This window comes from Sabethes cyaneus, chromosome 3 (genome assembly GCF_943734655.1).
Source record: "Sabethes cyaneus chromosome 3, idSabCyanKW18_F2, whole genome shotgun sequence".
NCBI classification, from domain to species: domain Eukaryota; kingdom Metazoa; phylum Arthropoda; class Insecta; order Diptera; family Culicidae; genus Sabethes; species Sabethes cyaneus.
In genome coordinates, this window is record NC_071355.1 from 41195267 (window position 1) to 41214273 (window position 19007).

At 39.7% G+C, this 19007-nt stretch overlaps 1 protein-coding gene across 1 annotated transcript; it reads right to left on the reverse strand.

Moving 5' to 3' along the window:
- Nucleotides 1–1572: 1572 nt before the first annotated feature.
- On the reverse strand, nt 1573–18982 carry LOC128739502 (odorant receptor 85c-like). Its single transcript, XM_053834996.1, has 6 exons — nt 18974–18982; nt 13871–14026; nt 10597–10609; nt 9555–10525; nt 1802–1957; nt 1573–1632 (listed from the first exon to the last, which is right to left on the reverse strand). Exons 1-6 carry the CDS (start codon nt 18980–18982, stop codon nt 1573–1575), a joined length of 1365 nt encoding a protein of 454 aa, XP_053690971.1.
- Between the last annotated feature and the right edge of the window lie 25 nt (nt 18983–19007).

Below are 19007 nucleotides of genomic sequence, written 5' to 3' on the forward strand. Positions count from 1 at the left end.
ATTGCAGGATTGTGCTGCTCTAGTCGGATTAGTTCAGCATTATTGTACGATACTTGGGCGATTCATCATTATTACAGCTTATAGAATTTCATACATCATTTGTGTACTCGTTCCTTTCATGAAAATTTTAGATACATATTTTTGCATTTGGCGCATAGGGTTCCAAAACTTATCAGTATTTTTTTCTTTGGATCTTTGGATCCACAGAACCATTTTATATAATTTTAGAATCAAATGGAGTTTTTCAGAAAAATATAGAAACTAAAGCGCTTTTTTATAATTGCAAAAGATTAAAAATATTTGTTTTCCATATTTTCATGAAGACCAAAGAGATTTTTTTACATGACATATCAAAAAACTAGAATGCAAATTGCAAAATACTAAATTGGGATAATTTTAATATTTTAGTTTAGAATAATTTCGGCATAAAAAGCAAGATTTGGGCGTAAAAACGGCGAGCCTAAGCCGGATTCCTTAACCGGGAATATGAATTGTTGATAGTAGAAATTTGCAGCTATATAAAAGACTTCTAATAGATGCAAAAATGTATAAAACATACAATTGCTGATTCCTGCAAATTTGATCCAATTTGGAGCTAAAAAACACCATCGACTAGCGTTCCTATTTTATAGTGTAGCTGACTTTGTATCTCGTGTCCGCATTTTAAAAACCAACAAAAATATTTAAAATAGATTTTAGTCCACAAAAACTTCCACTCTGCGTTCTGGATGTTTCCAAGCAAACTATATTTATACCGCACTTGCGAATCTGAATTTACGTCATTGCCATTGTGTGACCAACCTCTTATCATTGAAAATGATGCTACCCGCTTGTCACCTCCTTTCGGGGTCAACTTCCTTTGACTCGCCATCGGAAGCTAACACCAGGGCAGCCTCCGCCTAGTTAATAGTAGTAGGTACATGGCTACGAGTACTACAAAAGTGTAGAGCATACCGTATTAATTATATCAAAGAATTGACTTCGCTGCGAGTTGTTAGCGAGGTTGCGATGCGGCAATGATGATGAACCGCATCATTATGATGAAGGGATACTTTTCAGCAAAGTACCTCTTCTGTTCGGCTGTGTGTAAAACCATTACCGTATGGTTCGAAGTTTCGAGAAGGGTCTGCTTTGAAATTGTGACAAGTACCCGGTCTAAAAATAGTTCCCCAGCCTGCGCATGTGTGTACGAGTTGATTGCTCCGGGGACCCGCTCGTAGTAGAAAGCCTTGGTTCTACTATACTTACGACCAAGACGGGAACGTGAGAATTTTGCTGATTTGCACTTCCGATAACCGCGTGCTATCCTTCAGTGATGAGTGCTTTGAATTTTAACCAGTGCGCAAGATGCTTGAAAATCTTTATTTAATCAATAAATCGATTGGAAACAGGTTCTGTACGAGATTATGTTATACATTGTATTCAATTGCTTTCTACTAAGAAGATTATTCTAGGTATAATCGTACTTTGTTCGGCGATTTATTAGATTAATAAGCTGGCTATTAGAGTGCTATAGACTAGAGTGAAGAAATATAACAGCCGTGTGGTATTCTACGATAATCTGCAATTCCATTACTTCGGTTCGTATATGGTTTTCAGCAATGTGAAGTAGGAGAATGATGTACTTAGTATCTGAAAAAAACACACTTTTAATTATTCTTTTGAAGTGATGACTTCCAGAAGAAAAGAATACCATGCGTTCCCTTAACATAGTTAACTGAAGGAGACGCATGGTCACTGGCATCCTGGATAAAAGTAGGTCTACGTGTGGCATTATTTTAGAAACACAAATTTCACTTACCGCGCTGTAGCTGGCAAGGGAAACGACGGAAAATTTCATCGCCGTTAGTTTTTGCCACTTTCCGGCACGAGTAACTACAAAGAGCAGTGATTTCTGATAACGCGCGTCCGCCATGTACCAGTTTCCCTCGAAGGCACTGTAGGCAATCTGGGAGCTCTGGGGATAGACGTAGGTAGAGATTGTTAAAGGTTTCATTGAGTGGTGTTATTGACTCAAAATAGGTGAATTGCGCGCTAGCACAATTCGCTTAATAAACAAGAGATTGGTGATGCTTTTGTTCATCACGTTCGTTACTGATACCCAGTAATCAGTATTCTAGTTTTTATCATTATCCACCAGATAAAATATATGCGTATTTAAATTTTATATTTTTAACTGGTTTGAGATTGAAATTTTTGAATAACAGTCAATCTAGTTTTATTATCTCTTAAATTTTATAAATAAGTTTTTGTAAGACAATCAGGCATTAACTAAGTAGTTGACACATTCTGCGGGCCTTTTTTGCGTTGTAACGTCACGAAAAAGATGTAGTTTTTCGCTTTCGCAGAAAAGTACAAATTCAAACAATCTAATAATCCTAATTCTCTTTGTACTCAAATATGTCTAAAGAATGAAAATAAGTTAAGTAGAACCTAAGTTACAACTGGTTGAAGCTCGCGTTGTAACGTCACGGCGCATGGCGGGACGAATTCAAAAAAGTGAGACATAAGTAATAGCATCGAAACCGTAAGACATAGCATGGTAGTTACTTCAGAAAGGTTTCTTCATTTAAAAAACACTGGCTAGTGGTGAAAAATTATTCGGACTTTAGGGTTTAGACAGACACAAAAAATATTTTCCTTCTATTTTAAGTCACAAATGATTGCTATCTTCAGAAAATTTGTAGAAAAACAAACGTTAAGAAACTTTGTTGAATACAGAAAATTTCTATTTCTTACATGGGAAAAGTTATAGAGCCCAACACTTAGGGACACCCTTAAAATAGGTTTTTCGATCTAGCTCTTTAATAACCCCGAACAGGAGAGAAGAGCACAATAATATCAAAATGTGTTATGGAAATCGAATAACTCATATCAAAATTTGGTCTTGTTTTGGCTGACATAGTTGGTAAAATAACAAAAAATATCAAAATTTTGCTCCTTTAAGGCCAAAAGATTACTACTTGTGTTAGTTGAATAACAAAGCAATAACATGACCGTATTCAGAGTTTAGAATATCATATTTTAGTATTATTAAGGTATTGAATAACAAATGTAGTAGCATATGAGATATTAAAAAATCGTTTTATAAAATATTTATGATCCAAAAATTTCTTTAATCATTAAAAAAAATTTATGAAATATTTCGAATGTCGTTTTCAGGTCAAAATGAGATATGATAACAAAATCAGTTATTAAACTCATCTTACAACCACTGTTTTAAATATCTACTCAATACCAAAATGTGTTATCAATGTGTCTCCATATCTATCCAATAACAAAATATAGCATTATAACACAGTTTGATATTGTTTTTATATTATTTTACTCTTCGCTCCTGCTCGGGACGCTTCGTACGCCTTTCAGATGTTCTAAGAAATTGGTAGTCGAATTAAATTTGCACATTTTCGTCGAAGATAGTATAGATCTACCATTTTCTCTTTAGAAGCTATCACTTGTGTTTTGTTTTATTTCTACATGTTCACCTACGGTTGCCTTCATAGTAACTTTTTTCAAATTTTCCATAGTGTTCTACCCTAAGTTGTACAAAGTGGCATACAGCATAAATTGATTCATAAAAAACAAGTGAGATTATCTGCTCATAGCTGCTCTCCCCCAAGATACACCCCCTTAAGGAGTACATATAAAAATAAAAATGACAGTGATAGCTGTTTCACTGGCAGACGCCAGTTTGTAAACATTTATATAATACTAGCTGACCCGACAAACTTCGTATTGCCACAAATTAAACTGTGTTGTACATAAATCGTGAATCTCGGATGACCTTTGTCACAATTTCGAGTTTTGTAAGTCTTTGGGGAGTTCATGGGTGTTTTAATATACAAATATTCCTCACAGTAAAGTAGAAAACAACTCCCCCGATTGCTTAGCCTGATAAAATAAAGCGGATAGTATTTCAATATTCGCCATCATTACAAACTATTTCGCCGAATACCATTTTGCGGAACACCAATTCTCGGTTGACCATAACGCGGAATATAGAGTTTCGCAGAATACCATTTCGCGAAAAACCTTACGCGGGATGTACCATTTCACGGAAAATCTTTTCGTAGAAGGTACCATTTCGCAGGGGTGACCCAACTGAAGGGGAAATTAATAGAGGTCAGTAGATTTAGGAAAATAAATAAACCTAGATAGAGGTGATCTCTACGGGGGACTGCTCCCCACAGTGACCGGCAGGTTGCCGGCAACACTCGCGGCTTGTGGCGCGGTCTCGCGCTGAAATATCTAATGTTACTATTGATAGTTTTTGGTGGTCTTGTTATTGATTAATGTTTTATGAAAGAGTCTAAAATTTCTCGAGTTCGATTAGTTTTTGAGTTACGCAAAAACTTCTGTTTTATTTGTATGAGAGTCCTTATCCCCCTACCACAGGGGTAAGGGGTCTCAAACCATCAATAAAAAAAATCCTGCCTCCAAAACCCCCCACATACCAAATCCATTTGCTTGATTACTTCTCGAGTTATGAGAAAATTTGTATTTCATTTGTACGGGAGCCCACCCTCCTAAATAGGTAAGGGGTCTCAATTCATCATAGAAAAAAATCATGCCTCCAAAACCACCCACATGCCAAATATGGTTCCATTTGATTAATTAGTTTTCGAGTTATGAGGAAATTTGTATTTCATTTGTATAGGAGCCCCCGCTGCTAAAGTGGGAAAGGGTCCTAATTCACTATAGAAAAAATTCTTGTCTCCAAAAACACCCACATGTAAAATCATGTTCCATTTGCTTGATTAGTTCTCGAGTTATGCAGAAATTTGTGATTCATTTGTATGGGACCCCCGTCTTAGTGGGGGGAGGGGTCTCTAACCATCATAAGAACCTTCCCTGGCTCCAAAAACCCCTATATGCAAATTTTCACGCCGACCGGTTCAGTAGTTTTCGATTCTATAAGGAACATACGGACAGGCAGACAGACAGAAATCCATTTTTATAGGTATAGGTTTTTTGAGTAATTTATTTCACTTAGAAAAGGGGTCCAAAACTAAGGTTATATGCATTTTACTGTCTTATTCTATTCTATTTGATGCACAAAAAAATCAATTTCAAAACATTCTAAAAAACTCGTAAAAACACATTTCCTACAAAAAATTCTAAAGTCTGTATTTTGATTGTTATTTGCTCAAAAGCTAGAATACAATGAGACGAGTCGTAGGTAGTTCTAGTTTGATAAACACGCAAAAATGATAGGTGTTTCACAGCCGGGGACAATGTACAGACTGACCAGCCCACCCTAATTTTGCCAGACACCAACATTTTGTTGGCGATTGCCTCTGGCACGTTTAAGGTTGCGGTTTGCATATCTCCATATGCCTTCCGCAACCGGATGTCTGCGGGTGCCACATCAACATTAAACTGATCCCGCAGAGCATCCTTCAGGTCAACTGCCGTCGTAATCTCGTCGAGGTTTTTACACTCGACAAGAACACGCTGCGACAGCGCCTTGACCTGGCCCGCTTCGCCCAGGGACTGCTCAACCAGTTGCCTGTATTTCGAGTTCTGGACCGTTGGGTCCTTTTTGAGCTCGATGAGCATATCCCCGGTCTGAGTTGAGCGGGTCTTCACTACGTTGGCCCCAAGCTCCTGCAACTTGGGGTCCACCCGAACCTTACGCAGTAGGTCAGCGTACGACAGATTACCTGCCAGCAAACCACAAATCGTATATCAATATATGAAAATCATCCTAAAATCTAAATCGTCCACAAATCCAGCTTCTCCAGCTGCGTCCAGCTTATTAAATCGCACCCTAGTTTATATTCAATCGTACAAAATGATAACGACTGATTTACATACGATTTTCATAACAGAATTGTATAGCATTATGGAACTAATCATGTTGAGTCGGATCTCATCGTATACAAATACTTATGAATGTGAATTGTTTGCGAATAATCTGCAGTACGTATATCGCCTCCAAAATAGTACGCATATGCTGTTTTCATGCATCTAGTGCGATTTTTCAAGATATATATCGGTACATATTTCACATTTTTCACTTTGATATACGTACGTAAATGTTAGCTGGGTTGTCAGCTTCACTACTAAGGCGTCGCCCTTATGGACACGCCTTGGCTTTGGCTTTGCAGCCGCAGCCTCGCTCGGTTTCGGCCTGGGCGGTTTAGGTGGTTTATGCCGTCCGGGACCACCTCCACGTGTTCGCTGGTAGAGGCGCGATCCAAGGTCCGCTGCCTCTTGACCACCAGCGTTGGTCCATGGTCAAGCATAGCCGCCTTGCGCTTGGCAAGCGGCGTACGCGCCTGACTAGGCATGGCCACAGCCTTAGCGGCTACGACCCGAGCTTCGGCGATTTCGCATCGCTGCAGAAGCTCCTGCCTCTCCACCTCGGCAGCTATGACGGTAGAGCGGAGGCTCACCGCCAGCTTTTTAATGTCGAGGTGGACATTTGACCTAGAGTTGATGAACGAGTACAACTCGTCCACCAACCTTTTGGCTTCCTCCAGCTACTGGCAGGTTGCTACTGGCTGGAGGAAGACCAACCCCCGCCTCAAAAGGATGCACCACGTAGTGCTGAGCTAGCAGCGGTAGCCACCGGCGTTCTAACTGGGGTGTTAGACTTTGGTGGAGTCAACTTTCTTTTCGGTATCGCCCTCGTTTTCGAGGGGCTTCCCTGTTTGGGATGTGCCTCCGATTTCGGCGGACTTCCCTTCTTGGGTTGCGCATCCGGTAACGGGGGGCTACCTATCTTTGCCGGCGGTGATCTCGCCAGCTTACTACTTTTGGCAAAGATATCATCTGTGCCTCCAGTAGCATCCGCATTCGTGTCCTCGGTACAAATTTTTAAAAAAAATTCTTGTGGGTCCCAACTCTATACCGCTATCTCCGCTCGTATTGTGTAGTCGCCTTAACGATCCCATGGTGATCTATGCAGCAGTGAGGCCATGGCTAGAGACACTCCCCCTACCTTTCATAGGGGCAGGGGTGTCAGCATCCGATCAGCGTTAGTCAGGAATGTATCTTCTGAGCCTACACCACCGCACTTTGACGTGAGTGACGAGCTTTCAACGTACCTAAAGACCAGCCGCGGTTTTAACGGGACGGAAGGCAGCTGTACCATTAGCCTACTTGCCGTTTCGGGAAGGTACCACCCTTCCTTACCTAAGGTAGTAGAATAGCACAGCCGTCAGCCCTATAGCGCCGAATCCAAACGTTTTTTCTCGCCCGTCCAGTACACCATAATTAGGATCTTCCTGGAACCGATCCTAATGTGCCCACGGCACTCCTGACCCGGCTTTTTCGTTTAAATTCCTGAGCTCTAACAGGACACTACGGCGTCCGCAGCTGGCTTATAGGAGTTGAGCCCCACTCGCCTCTTTACACCACTGCGCCACGCTACCCGCAAGCACAACGTGCCCCCCTTTCCCTGTTAGCACACAACTGAGGGTGTAACCAAAGACTGGTATTTGGTATTTGGCCCATCTTATTGGCTATATGGAGGCGCGCAAAGTCGAATGCGGCTTTGCTCGGCGCCATGACCTCGCTGGGTTAGGGCCTTAACCGTCCAGGGGTTTGTTACCTAGGTGACACGGTTGTCACCTAGGTGACTCGACTCGCCGTAGCGAGTCCCGGCGAGTCAGAATTGTCGTATTGAGACACGTGACTCGCAGAATAAGGGTGATTGTCAAAATGCTTTGAGGCTCATTTCAAGGGTAGTTAACTTAGATTTTGAGCATGAAAGATTGCTTTATTCTACACCAATTTATGTGTTTAAACTCGATTTTTCTCACTTTCATTTGAATTACGACTTGAAAATGTACTTGCAAATTATCACAGTGATATTCCTCATTGTATACATTTTGCTAGTTACGCCCTAATCGCAAATCACTCCGGAAATGGCAAAAATCGACGAAGTTTGAAGGGGGCTGGAATTTACTGGAATTAATTGACCAAACTCGTGACTTTAGTCATGACCTTGAAATGCGGTCAGGCATATATTAATATTTTTTTTTTGAAACGATGATTCTACAATTGATGAAGGGACGGTAAGGGAAAGTAATGAAGGATTTTTTTTTCCGGGAATGATGGGGAAGGGTGGAAAGGAAGGGGGGGGTGATAGGTAGCTATGATTAACAAGTTGTCGTTGTGACTCCAATCTTTTGTCCAATGCTGGAAGGTGCATGGGTCGAACCAAGCTGCAATCAGAGATTATAACCGGATTCGAACCCACAACACCTGCCAGGGCGTGTCGCTCACTGGTACCCGTGTACCTTTAAACCACAGAAGCGCTGGACAAAAGAAGTCTGCACAACCCCCCTTATTAACCATAGCGACATGGGTTGGCCTATTTTAGACACAAATTGTGCCTCTTCCTCCACCTACTGTAGAAACCACCGACCGAGAAGTTTAAATCTAACGTGTTTTTACTTTCAGGACGACGACACTGTGCAGGCCCTTACGACTTGCAAGGTACTGCGTGTGACACTGTTCGTCCGAAAGCGTGTTAGTCCGCGTTTCTCAGCGCGGTTCTTCGAAGAAAGGCTCCGTTCCTATGACAATTGACCAAACTCGTGACTTTAGTCATGACCTTGAAATGCGGTCAGGCATATATTATTTTTTTTTTTTTGAAGCGATGATTCTACCCCCTTCCCCCTTCCTTTCCACCCTAACCCTTCATTCCCGGAAAAAAAATCCTTCATTACTTTCCCTTACCGTCCCTTCATCAATTGTAGAATCATCGTTTCAAAAAACAAAAAAAAACGAATTAATGTTATTTTACGAAAAAAGTCACAGTTTCCCCATTCCAACAGCACTGGATTCATTTCGAAAGATTGTGTGGATATGCTGATGTAATATATTCAGTACTGATGTCTTGTAAGAAAAATTTATGGTCCATGGTATTAAAATCATGAAAAGAAACTGTTCTTACAGTCGTAGTCCTACGCCAAACCGCCGATTGTTTTCTAAGACACAGACTCTTTTTTTATTTTAATTTTTAAACTAAATTTGCATTTATCTTCTAAGAGACTTATTTACATAGACATTTTTACATAGAAATCGCTGTAAAATAGCAGTGATTTATGAGTTTTCAATTACTGTTACATTTGAAAAGAAAACCTGCGTGAGAAATTTTTGCAAATACATACGTGCGTGATACATGATCTACGCACTTTCCTCATCTGCCCTGTTGGCTTCGAGGTACGATGGTGGCCCGACAAGCCAGTCGTCATATGTTTGAATCTCGGCTAGGCAATGCTTCTAGAGTCTTGTACTCCGCAAATCGGTTGCAAAGGCTGTGTCGATAGAGAAAATTCATGTTTTAAAGACGCTTTCAACCAAGATTTTGCTTTGGACTTTCCTCATTTACGCGAATTCCTATTTGTATAGTTTTGTTTGTCTGTTTAATGACTTAATAAATGACTTATGATAAACACGCTCAAGTGCTGAATGGGAAATGTAATTTTTCAATTATTGTTACAAAACTACAAAACTCAAATAAGCTTATTGTTAGATTAATTTTATACACTTGCATAAACAAATAAATAAAGTCACAACTATCAACAATAAATAATTACCGCTTCGATCAGTTTGTTTCCGTAGTAGCACAGTAGGAAAACTTGCACCAACGATGATATCAGGAACAGAATAAATTTGAATAAATCGAACGCACTAATCTCCGACGTTGCTTGGAATCCTACCAAGCAGATAATAACGGAGCTGCCGACGAAATTAACCAAAATTGAAGGGGAAAATATACTTTCCAACTGATCACTTAAATCCACAACGGCCTGATGCAGTTCAATACAGCTAACCAACTCCCGATAGTCGTTTGTTGCGTTCTTCAACCGATACGCGATGATATCGAACTGCAGACAGAGCAACAAAATTATCGCACAAAACATCAGATCCGTGCACAGGTTGAACACAGCCGAATCAAAACCACCCCAAATCTGATGGAAGAAGGTTAATTCGTAGTAACCTTCCTTATTCCAATCGTACCAGTACCACATAAAGTAGGGCAGCTCTTTCTCCAACACCGCGTTGGCCAAATAATTAACCAACATCGACACCAGCGGCAGCAGGTTGAAAATCCAAATCAGTATCATGTACAGAATGGAGAACGACTTCATAACAACCTGCGATTCCAGATTGTACTGAAACGTACGATATCGTTCCTGATCGAGGTGACTGGTGGGAAACAGATCATTCAACCGGTCCAGGATTCGGTTCAGCTTTGCCTCGTTCAGCTTGACGGTCATAATTTTCACAATCGATAACGCCGTAAATCCGATGCAGGGTGCCAGTGCCGTTAGTTCGAGAAAGTTGGTGAAATTCCCGGCCGCTTTGATGAAGTAGATGTGCTCGATTATCAGGCAAAATATGGTGTTGGCGTACGAACTCCAGAAGAAGAGCTGCTTCAAGCGCGCCCTCGTCGTATGGCGTGGCTCACCGTACCGCGTGATTCCTATCATGTCGTAGAAAATCTCCGGCACGCGGATGAAGGACTCAAACTTGACTAAATCGTTCGTCATTCGGGAGTAGAGTGCTATTGATTGAATGATACTTGATTGGTTGCGGTTGGTGGAATTTATTGCACATTTTATGGCTAAAAATTACCTTGCTTAATGACCTTTGACATTGCCGATTATAAAGCGATTACGATTTGCTGGTGAATAATTTATAAAAGCAATCTTAGCGCCTTTAGTCCCGTTAGGAATAACAAATGACGATATGTGAAAAATTGCAATATGTCAGTAACTATAGTCACTTCCAAGATGAATTGACCATTGACCGATTGACCACTGATGAAATGTTAACCTGTTGGTTTAATTTTAGTAAAACTTAACAGCTTAAATATGTACAACCATTTATTGATTTGATCTATTTATTTTTTGAAAAAATAACTTTAAATAATATATTTTATTGGCATAGCTTGCCACAAGCTTTAAATACTTAAAGTTGGATATAGTGATTCGTTACTAGTGATACGCGAAATAATATTGAATGGAACTTTGAATGTCGAACATTTGAAGTCTACAATTTCTTTTGTCCGACCCGATGCACGAGCAACCAATTGAAGTTGAAATATATGTTTGTCATCGAAACCATCAATCATTTTGGAACCCTATAATTTTAATGTTTTCACTTGTATACCGTACGTATAATGAAGTCATTATTTTAAACCGTTAACTCTCAGTTCCGCCTCATCGATTCTGTGAGATAGACAGAATTGATTACGCTGTGATAGTTAGTCTACTAGATTATTTTAATTTTTGTTATGAGCAAAAAAACTTAACTTGAGTATTCTGAATTCAGTTCTAGTTCCGATTTTGTTTTATACATTAGATTCGCTGACGGAACATTGTTAAAAGGGCCTTTAAAAGATGATTTACTGTAAAATCCTGACTCAAAGATTGATTAAATGATTTACATTTGGTTGAAAGAGTAAATTTGCCATGCCATTGCGTCCTTTTTTATTTTTTTAGAGACTAAACAAAGCACCCAACTTTTGATTAAAAATTCTGCCATTATGGATCTGTATCTTGAAAAAAAAAACGGGTCCGGTATATTATGTTAACAATCTTGCTAAGGTCGTTGCAATAATTTTTAAAAGGAGAAACTCACCCATTTTAAAAATGAAATTTTGTGACAAGTTGTAACAGATGAGGATAGGAATAGGCCGAGTGTGGCATTTATCGAGAAACAAACTTTTTTAGAGAAGGCTAAACAAATTATGTTATTTACTTATTTATCTCTCATGATGACATCATCGTATCGTTGTAAACAAATTTTGAGTAGATAAATTAAGATTAATTTAGAAAAGATTTTAAACCTTAATTGCGAAAGAAAAATCAATCTAATCTGTACTAAAAATCATGAAATTTTACTTATGATTATGACGTCTTGCGGTTCAGCTTCTAATACAAATCGACTTGGGGAGAGTAGTCAACAGTGAGACAACAAGAATAATGAGTCAACGGTAATAGCTACGACATTCAAAATCCATGCAATTTTCATGGAATGTGAATTTTGTGAACCTACATTGTATAATGTAGTTTGAGAAAAATTTGTTGATTGGTTTAATGGTTGGTTGGTTGGTTCATTTTTCAATAAATATCAGTTTTGGAGGGGTCAAAGTAATTTCTTTTGCAATGATTTTCAAGTGATTTTCTACAGCAAAATACATATCAAATTAAAATTAATTGCTGGATGGCATCACATAGCCATAAGAATTAATATTCAAAAAAAAATATGACAATCGAATTGTTCGCTAACTTCGCTATTTCTCTATTTTTCATAAAATATTCCAACGTGTGAGACACAGAGACATAGCTTTCGCCATACAAATTTTTATGATTTTTTTTTGTGTTCAATTGCAAATCAATCAATAGGGATTGACTGTAAATGAATTCTGAAGTGTAAGTTAAAAGTCAGATATCCAGGATTTGTCCTTTATATGAGTGTAAATGTATATGTGAAAATAACCGAAATTTGCAATCATGCCAAACAATCATTTATACATTATAGACACAATACACAGCACGACCTCTAAACTATTCTTTATTTATCACCCAAAAATATGGTTTAAATTCGTTTCAAAAAGGTGTATCGGAACTCGTTGTCTTACTCTTCCCACCTGGTGGTTAACAGTGACACAAAATTACACCTTTACATTTTTAGTTATAACTAATTTAGCTTATAATCAAAACGATTGGAACTTTTTTTCAGACAACTAGAAGAATATACCTTTCAAATGAATTAAAGAGGTCGTTGGTAGCTATCATCAAATTTTTTTTTTAATTTTTGGAAAAAAAGTGTCTCACTGTAGACGTCTCTCCCCAACTCATCCCATTTATGCGGCAAGCTGTCAACCGACTCAACTTATTTTGTCAATAACAAACATTACACATTCCATGCAAATCCTCTAATATGCTATAAATACCAGGATACCACATCGTTCCCCTGCATTAAATGAAAAATTCAATATACGACATCTTCAAATTATTTTCGTTTGTTATATTGAAACTCGTTAACTCTCATACATAGCCTGTAGAGATACTGTTTTAATGTGACGACCAAAATAGAAAATACTACTGATATTGTACGTCTATGAACCTTGCCATCCTGAATTCAAGGATAGTCATAGTCTACCTATTCAACGTTACTTCTCGGTCCGTGGTTTCTACAGTAGGTGTAGGAACGACAACTTGTTAAGCGTAGCCACCTATTACCCCCCCCCCCCTTCCTTTCCACTCTTTCCACTCCATTTCCAAAAAATCGTTCTTCATTACTTTCCCTTACCGTCTCTTTATCAATTGTAGAATCAGGGTGGCAACTCAATTGGTGATTTCAAATTCCTGGTTTTTCCCGGTTTTCCTGGACGATTTTAGAAAAATTCCTGGTTGGTGAATATAACTTAAAATTAGCTACAAGAAGAAAAAAGTTTTTTGTGTGTGGAATATTATGCTGGAAAGTTTATCGATTTAGCTATTCCCTTTTTACTAAATACGAAGGAGTAAAAATAGAAATTTATATTTGCTGCACTGAAAAGGCTTGGAATCACCCGTTTCGTTTATAAGTTACCTTAATCTAGTACGATTAACTCATTTAAAAAGAAATTTCGCACTTTGATTTAAAACTAAAACTACTCAGATCATTCTATTGCTCGAACTGAAAGCTTTCTATTCTATTTGGTGAAATTCAAAATTGTGGAATGTGGCCACAGATTATTTTACATACCCTTGCCCAGCGAAGTAAGTTGCCTCTTTTGGCCACTTGGCTCAATTGGCTTAGCCGCCTGTAGCTCCAAATACTGTAACTATTCGAGGTCCTAGGAGCTCACGCGGCCTTGATGAGATGGAAATGGATACACAATGAAAACAACCGTTACCTGATTCCAAACACGGCGAAACCCAGGATTGGAAGAAGAAAGGACCACCGCCAATAGACATATCCACTTAATAAAAGTGGACATGTAGAAAGTTTTTATCGCCTTAGTGGTGTGCACCAATGCTAGAATGTCGCTAACGGAAGAGCTGGCCAATAACTAATCGACCGTACAGACAAGCTTAACCGTTGAACTGTACATTTAAATAACTATTCGGAGTCTCAAATATCGCAGGTCAACAAAATCAGCAGCGCATGACGCCCACACTACGTAGCATCGACCGTATCAGCTCCTAGGTGCTGTTGTTAGTTCAAATTGAAGCAGCACTCAAAAATATAAAGTCTTGCAGAGCACCAGGAAAATTCTGCATGTCAACCGAGATGCTGAAAGCTTACCCAGTATTGTCACCGTCAATGTTGCATCAGCTCTTCAGCAATGTCTGGATTTTTCTGTGGAGTGGATTCAAGGCATCTTAGTAAATCACCATGAAGGGAACCGGCGTTACAACGCGCGAGGTCCTGTGCAGATTAAACAGTGAGGCTTTTTTTGGATTAAAAGACCACTGTAATAGTCTTAATGATCATCTTTTGAGGTAGGCTCCGATTGCTCTATCACAGTTTACAGACTGCTAATTAATATTTTTTTGAAACGATGGTTCTACAATTGATGAAGGGACGGTAGGGAAAGAAATGAAAATTTTTTGGTGAAGGTGGGGAAGAGCGGAAAGGAAGGGGGGGGGGGTATTGGTAGCTATGCTTGACAAGTAGTCATTTTGACTCCTACCTTTTGTCCAATACTGGAAGGTGCATGAGTCGAACCAAGCTGTAATCTGAGATTACAACCGGATTCGAACCCACAACACCGGTTGTAATCTCAGATTACAGCTTGGTTCGACTCATGCACCTTCCAGTATTGGACAAAAGGTAGGAGTCAAAATAACTACTTGTCAAGCATAGCTACCAATACCCCCCCCCCTTCTTTTCCGCTCTTCCCCACCTTCACCAAAAAATTTTCATTTCTTTCCCTACCGTCCCTTCATCAATTGTAGAATCATCGTTTCAAAAAAATATTAATATATATGTATGACCGCATTTCAAGGTCAAGACTAAAAACTTGAGATTAGTCTAGACTGCTAATGCCCATTGATGGAGTTGAGCTAGATAGTTGAAATCTTGTGCCTTAAGTCGGTACTACATGGTTAATAAAATCAACGTACTTTAAGAATTTGGGCTCTAGGAAAGAAATTTTGCCTAGAGAACTTATGCCTAGATAAAGCAAGAGCCCCGTAATTGCAGGGCAGTTGCGCTGAACTTTCAAGTTCAGAATTACAAAAGCGGCAGGTTCCGGAATCATCCGATATTCTTTAAACGATCAAAAGCGGGATAGTGTCCAGTTAGGAGTCCCGTGATTGTGCGTAGTTCACTACTAGTTAAGCTGAGCAGTTTTTTAGCTACTGCAGGATTTTGGAAGATAAACTGTTTAACTGTTTAGTCTACAACCCTGCATTTGATTTCAACGGAATGCTTTCTTAATAGCAATATCTAGGCGGTTACTGAAGCTCAGCCTGACACCCATCAATATAGGGGAAGAAATAGCATGTGAATAGTGAATGATATAGCGACTGTTTTTGTGGGGTTTATATTAGGCCCGTCTTGTAAGCATTATAACATGGTGGTGTTTTGAAACCTCCTAACAAACAACTTGACAGTACTGCATTAAACTTTTCTCTGACGATAAGTTCTTCATTGATGGCTTAAGCAATAATCTCATAACAGTTTGGTTATTAGGGAGAGAACACCTTATGGACATCATTTGATCGCCGAAATCGTGACCGACGTATCTTCCAATGATGTGATTTCTCTGCTAGGAAGTATTGCTTGAATCTAGCTCATTGAGTGTGGTGAATTGAGTTTTGAAAAAGAGCCGTAATAATCGAAATGAACGACGTGTAATCGAAAGCTTCTTCGATATCAAGGAAAGCACAAAGTGCCGTCTTCTGATAATTAAGTGATTTTCTGTGAAAAAAGTGGATAGAATGCCATCCGGACCTGAAGATTTCATTGGTTCAAAAGATCTAAGTGCCCATTTGATCGAAACCTCCGTAAACAATTGGCGCACAGGCTGAGCCGAGTCGTTTGGCACTTTCATCGATTTTTTCTTGGCACTAAACACTCTGCATTTAAATAAAAGAGAAAAGGAAACAATGGAAATCATGCAAATATATTTTGAATAGCCAATTGTGTTGTTTACAGCCAAGGATTGAGATTTTTTTTAATATTTTTATCAATATTTTTTAATATTTTTACCAAGTGCAAGGCCCCTCCGAAGCGCGACCGCAAGGGTTTGCCGGTCTAAACCCCGGCTCTGATGGAACCTATCTGAATGTGGGAACTAGGGTGGTATCATGGTGCACTGTATCACTCATAAAGTACTTTGAAAGGTGATAACCCTAGGCGGTGGTACCAAGACTGATATAGAAACATAAACCAGGCCGGCGGTGATTTTTGGATTTTGGAAATGTTTGGCGCTCAAATCAGATCATCTTATCGACCATAACACGAATTTTCAATTTGAACGTGAAGTTCGTTCTATTGCCTGCGCGATCTGATGTATTTCAGCGGACATAACCGCAGGTCTTCGTCAATCGTTGTCTGGATCTGACATGTTTTGAGGAGAGTAGAGAACGAAATCTACAAAAAGACAGTCAACTGGAACCCGCAGGGACAACACAGAATAGGCAGATCTAGAGGCTATTGGCGGTGTAGCCTAGTCGTCTGTATTCAGACTATTGATTCGAAACGCTCCTGGCGACAGATCAAGGCCATGGCGGATTGCTGTCATTATTTGGGAAATCAAACATTTTGTTCTGCCGAACTAGCGGACATGGACGCATAAGTAATTAAGTCGTCAGCAAGCAACAGAACTTTTTCCTGGTTATGGATAAAAATTCCTGGTTTTTTCCCGGTGAAATAGAATTCCTGGCCTTTTCCTGGTGTTCCCGGTTTTCCTGGTTGAGTTGCCACCCTGTAGAATCATCGTTTCAAAAAAAATATTAATAGGTATATGCCTGACCGCATTTCAAGGTCATGACTAAAATCGCGAGGTTTGGTCAAATTTTCACAGGAACGGGGCCTCCCACCGAAACCCCGCGCTGAGAACCGCGGCTAACACGCTAGCAGACGAACAGCGTTCAGCGTTCACACGCAGTACCTTCAGGGATGCCACATATAATTCTGTGTTTTTTATTGGAAAAACCTGACAATCTGTACGGCGAGGAAAAATATCTGTGCAAAAATCTGTCCAATGCAAAACAATGAGAGTGAAAGAGATAGAGAGTCATTTTGCTGACTATTTCCGTCTCTTTCACTCTCATGTAAAAGCTCAAAAATCTGTTTAATCTGCGTAATTTGGCGAAAATCTGTATTCTATGCATACAGATTCTGTACAGGCGATTTCTTTCAAATATCTGTTAAACACAGAATAATCTGTGCATGTGGCAACCCTGAGTACCTTGTAAGTCGCAATGGCCTGCATAGTGTCATCGTCCCGCCAGTAAACACAAAGTTAGATTAAACTTCTCGGTCGGTGCTTTCTACAGTAGGTGTAGGAAGAGGCACAATTTGTGTCTAAAAATAGCCCAACCCACTTCGCTACATTAATAAGGGGGGTTGTGCAGACTCCTTTTGTCCAGCGCCTCTGTGGTTCATAGGTACACGGGTACCAGCGAGCCATATACCCTGGCGGGAGTTGTGGGTTCGAGTCCGGTTATAATCTCAGATTATAACTTGATTTGATCCATGCACCTTCTAGCATTGTACAAAAGGTAGGAGTCACAACGACCACTTGTTAAGCGTAGCTACCTATTACCCCCCTTCCTTTCCACTCTTTCCACTCTTTCTCCTCCAACCACAAAAAATCCTTCTTCATTACTTTCCCTTACCGTCCCTTCATCAATTGTAGAACCATCGTTTCAAAAAAAAAATTAATATGTGGCTGACCGCATTTCAAGGTCATGACTAAAATCACGAGGTGTGGTCAAAGCAGTTCTATAGTTCTATAAAAACTATAGTTAGAAAACTACAGGCAATAATAATTTTAGAACACTATTTATCTGCATCATTAGCTGACGAAATAAAACGGCCAAAAAAATGCTGCGGGCTATATCCCCCCTGCAAATCAGTGCTAGTTCCGCCAATACCTCACTCGTTCAAAAGCATTAAATAGTTCAGTTTAGTAGTTAACTGAATCGGAAATTGCTTTGTCTAAAGCGCACAATAACATCATCTTACCAGAAATTATAAGAAGCAAACGACATTTTGCACTCCATCTATGAGCAACTGGAACGGAAACCCAAATCTACTAGCATGAGCTGTCAACTGCATTGTCGGTGTGTATTAGTGTAACACCATCCTGAAGTGGGGACATGCGCACTCAGATCGTATATGAATTGGTAAACAGAGCACTGTCAGCTCCTTAAAATATGCAACAACCAAGCACAATAGAGTCCACGGAGCTAAACGAAAACAACAACAACCTCAAAACAAGCTTTCGGACGTGGATTGAGAACGGGAGGATTGGCAGTATCAACAGAATGCACTACCACCGTGGAGCTTGATTAGTTCAACTTTGACATCGCACTCTGAATACATACTGGGGAAGCCATGACATTTGGGCGACGGGTGGTGAGTTTTCCGATTTTCACGAGCACACATTTTCGCTCTCTGGTACGTGACCCTCTGCAGTACTGACATCAAGTAGGCAGTCGCTGCGTTGAATTCACATTAAAAGAGATGACTAACTTCGAAGTAGGAAAAGCGACCGAATAGAAAGCGTATGTCGTGTGATAAGTGATTTATAGGGGGATATGAAACTTTTCCCTATGTGAGTTCGTATCTACACGCAAGCTCTTGGATCGATTCTCCAGCTAATTACTGTGAATTGTAGCAGGTGGTCGCGAACCACATCTCAGTGAGAGATTGTGAATTGCAATGTCAAAGGGAAAACTGTGTTCACATATGTTTCGCGAAAATTGAGCTTTTCCTACCTGTTTTTGCTTTTTTACTGTTCACATTTCTCGGCATACGAGAGCTCCAGTGCAGTAATTACCTGGTGCATCCTAATTAGAGCGGAAAAATTACTT

What these genes read in the sequence shown, in the direction of transcription:
- LOC128739502 (XM_053834996.1), bottom strand. An exon ending in GAAACAAACTGATCGAAGCG is followed by an intron (nt 1,958 to 9,554) that starts GTAATTATTTAT and finishes GTCTATCCCCAG; the next exon opens with AGCTCCCAGATTGCCTACAG. An exon ending in CCCTTGCCAGCTACAGCGCG is followed by an intron (nt 1,633 to 1,801) that starts GTAAGTGAAATT and finishes TGTTTTTTTCAG; the next exon opens with ATACTAAGTACATCATTCTC.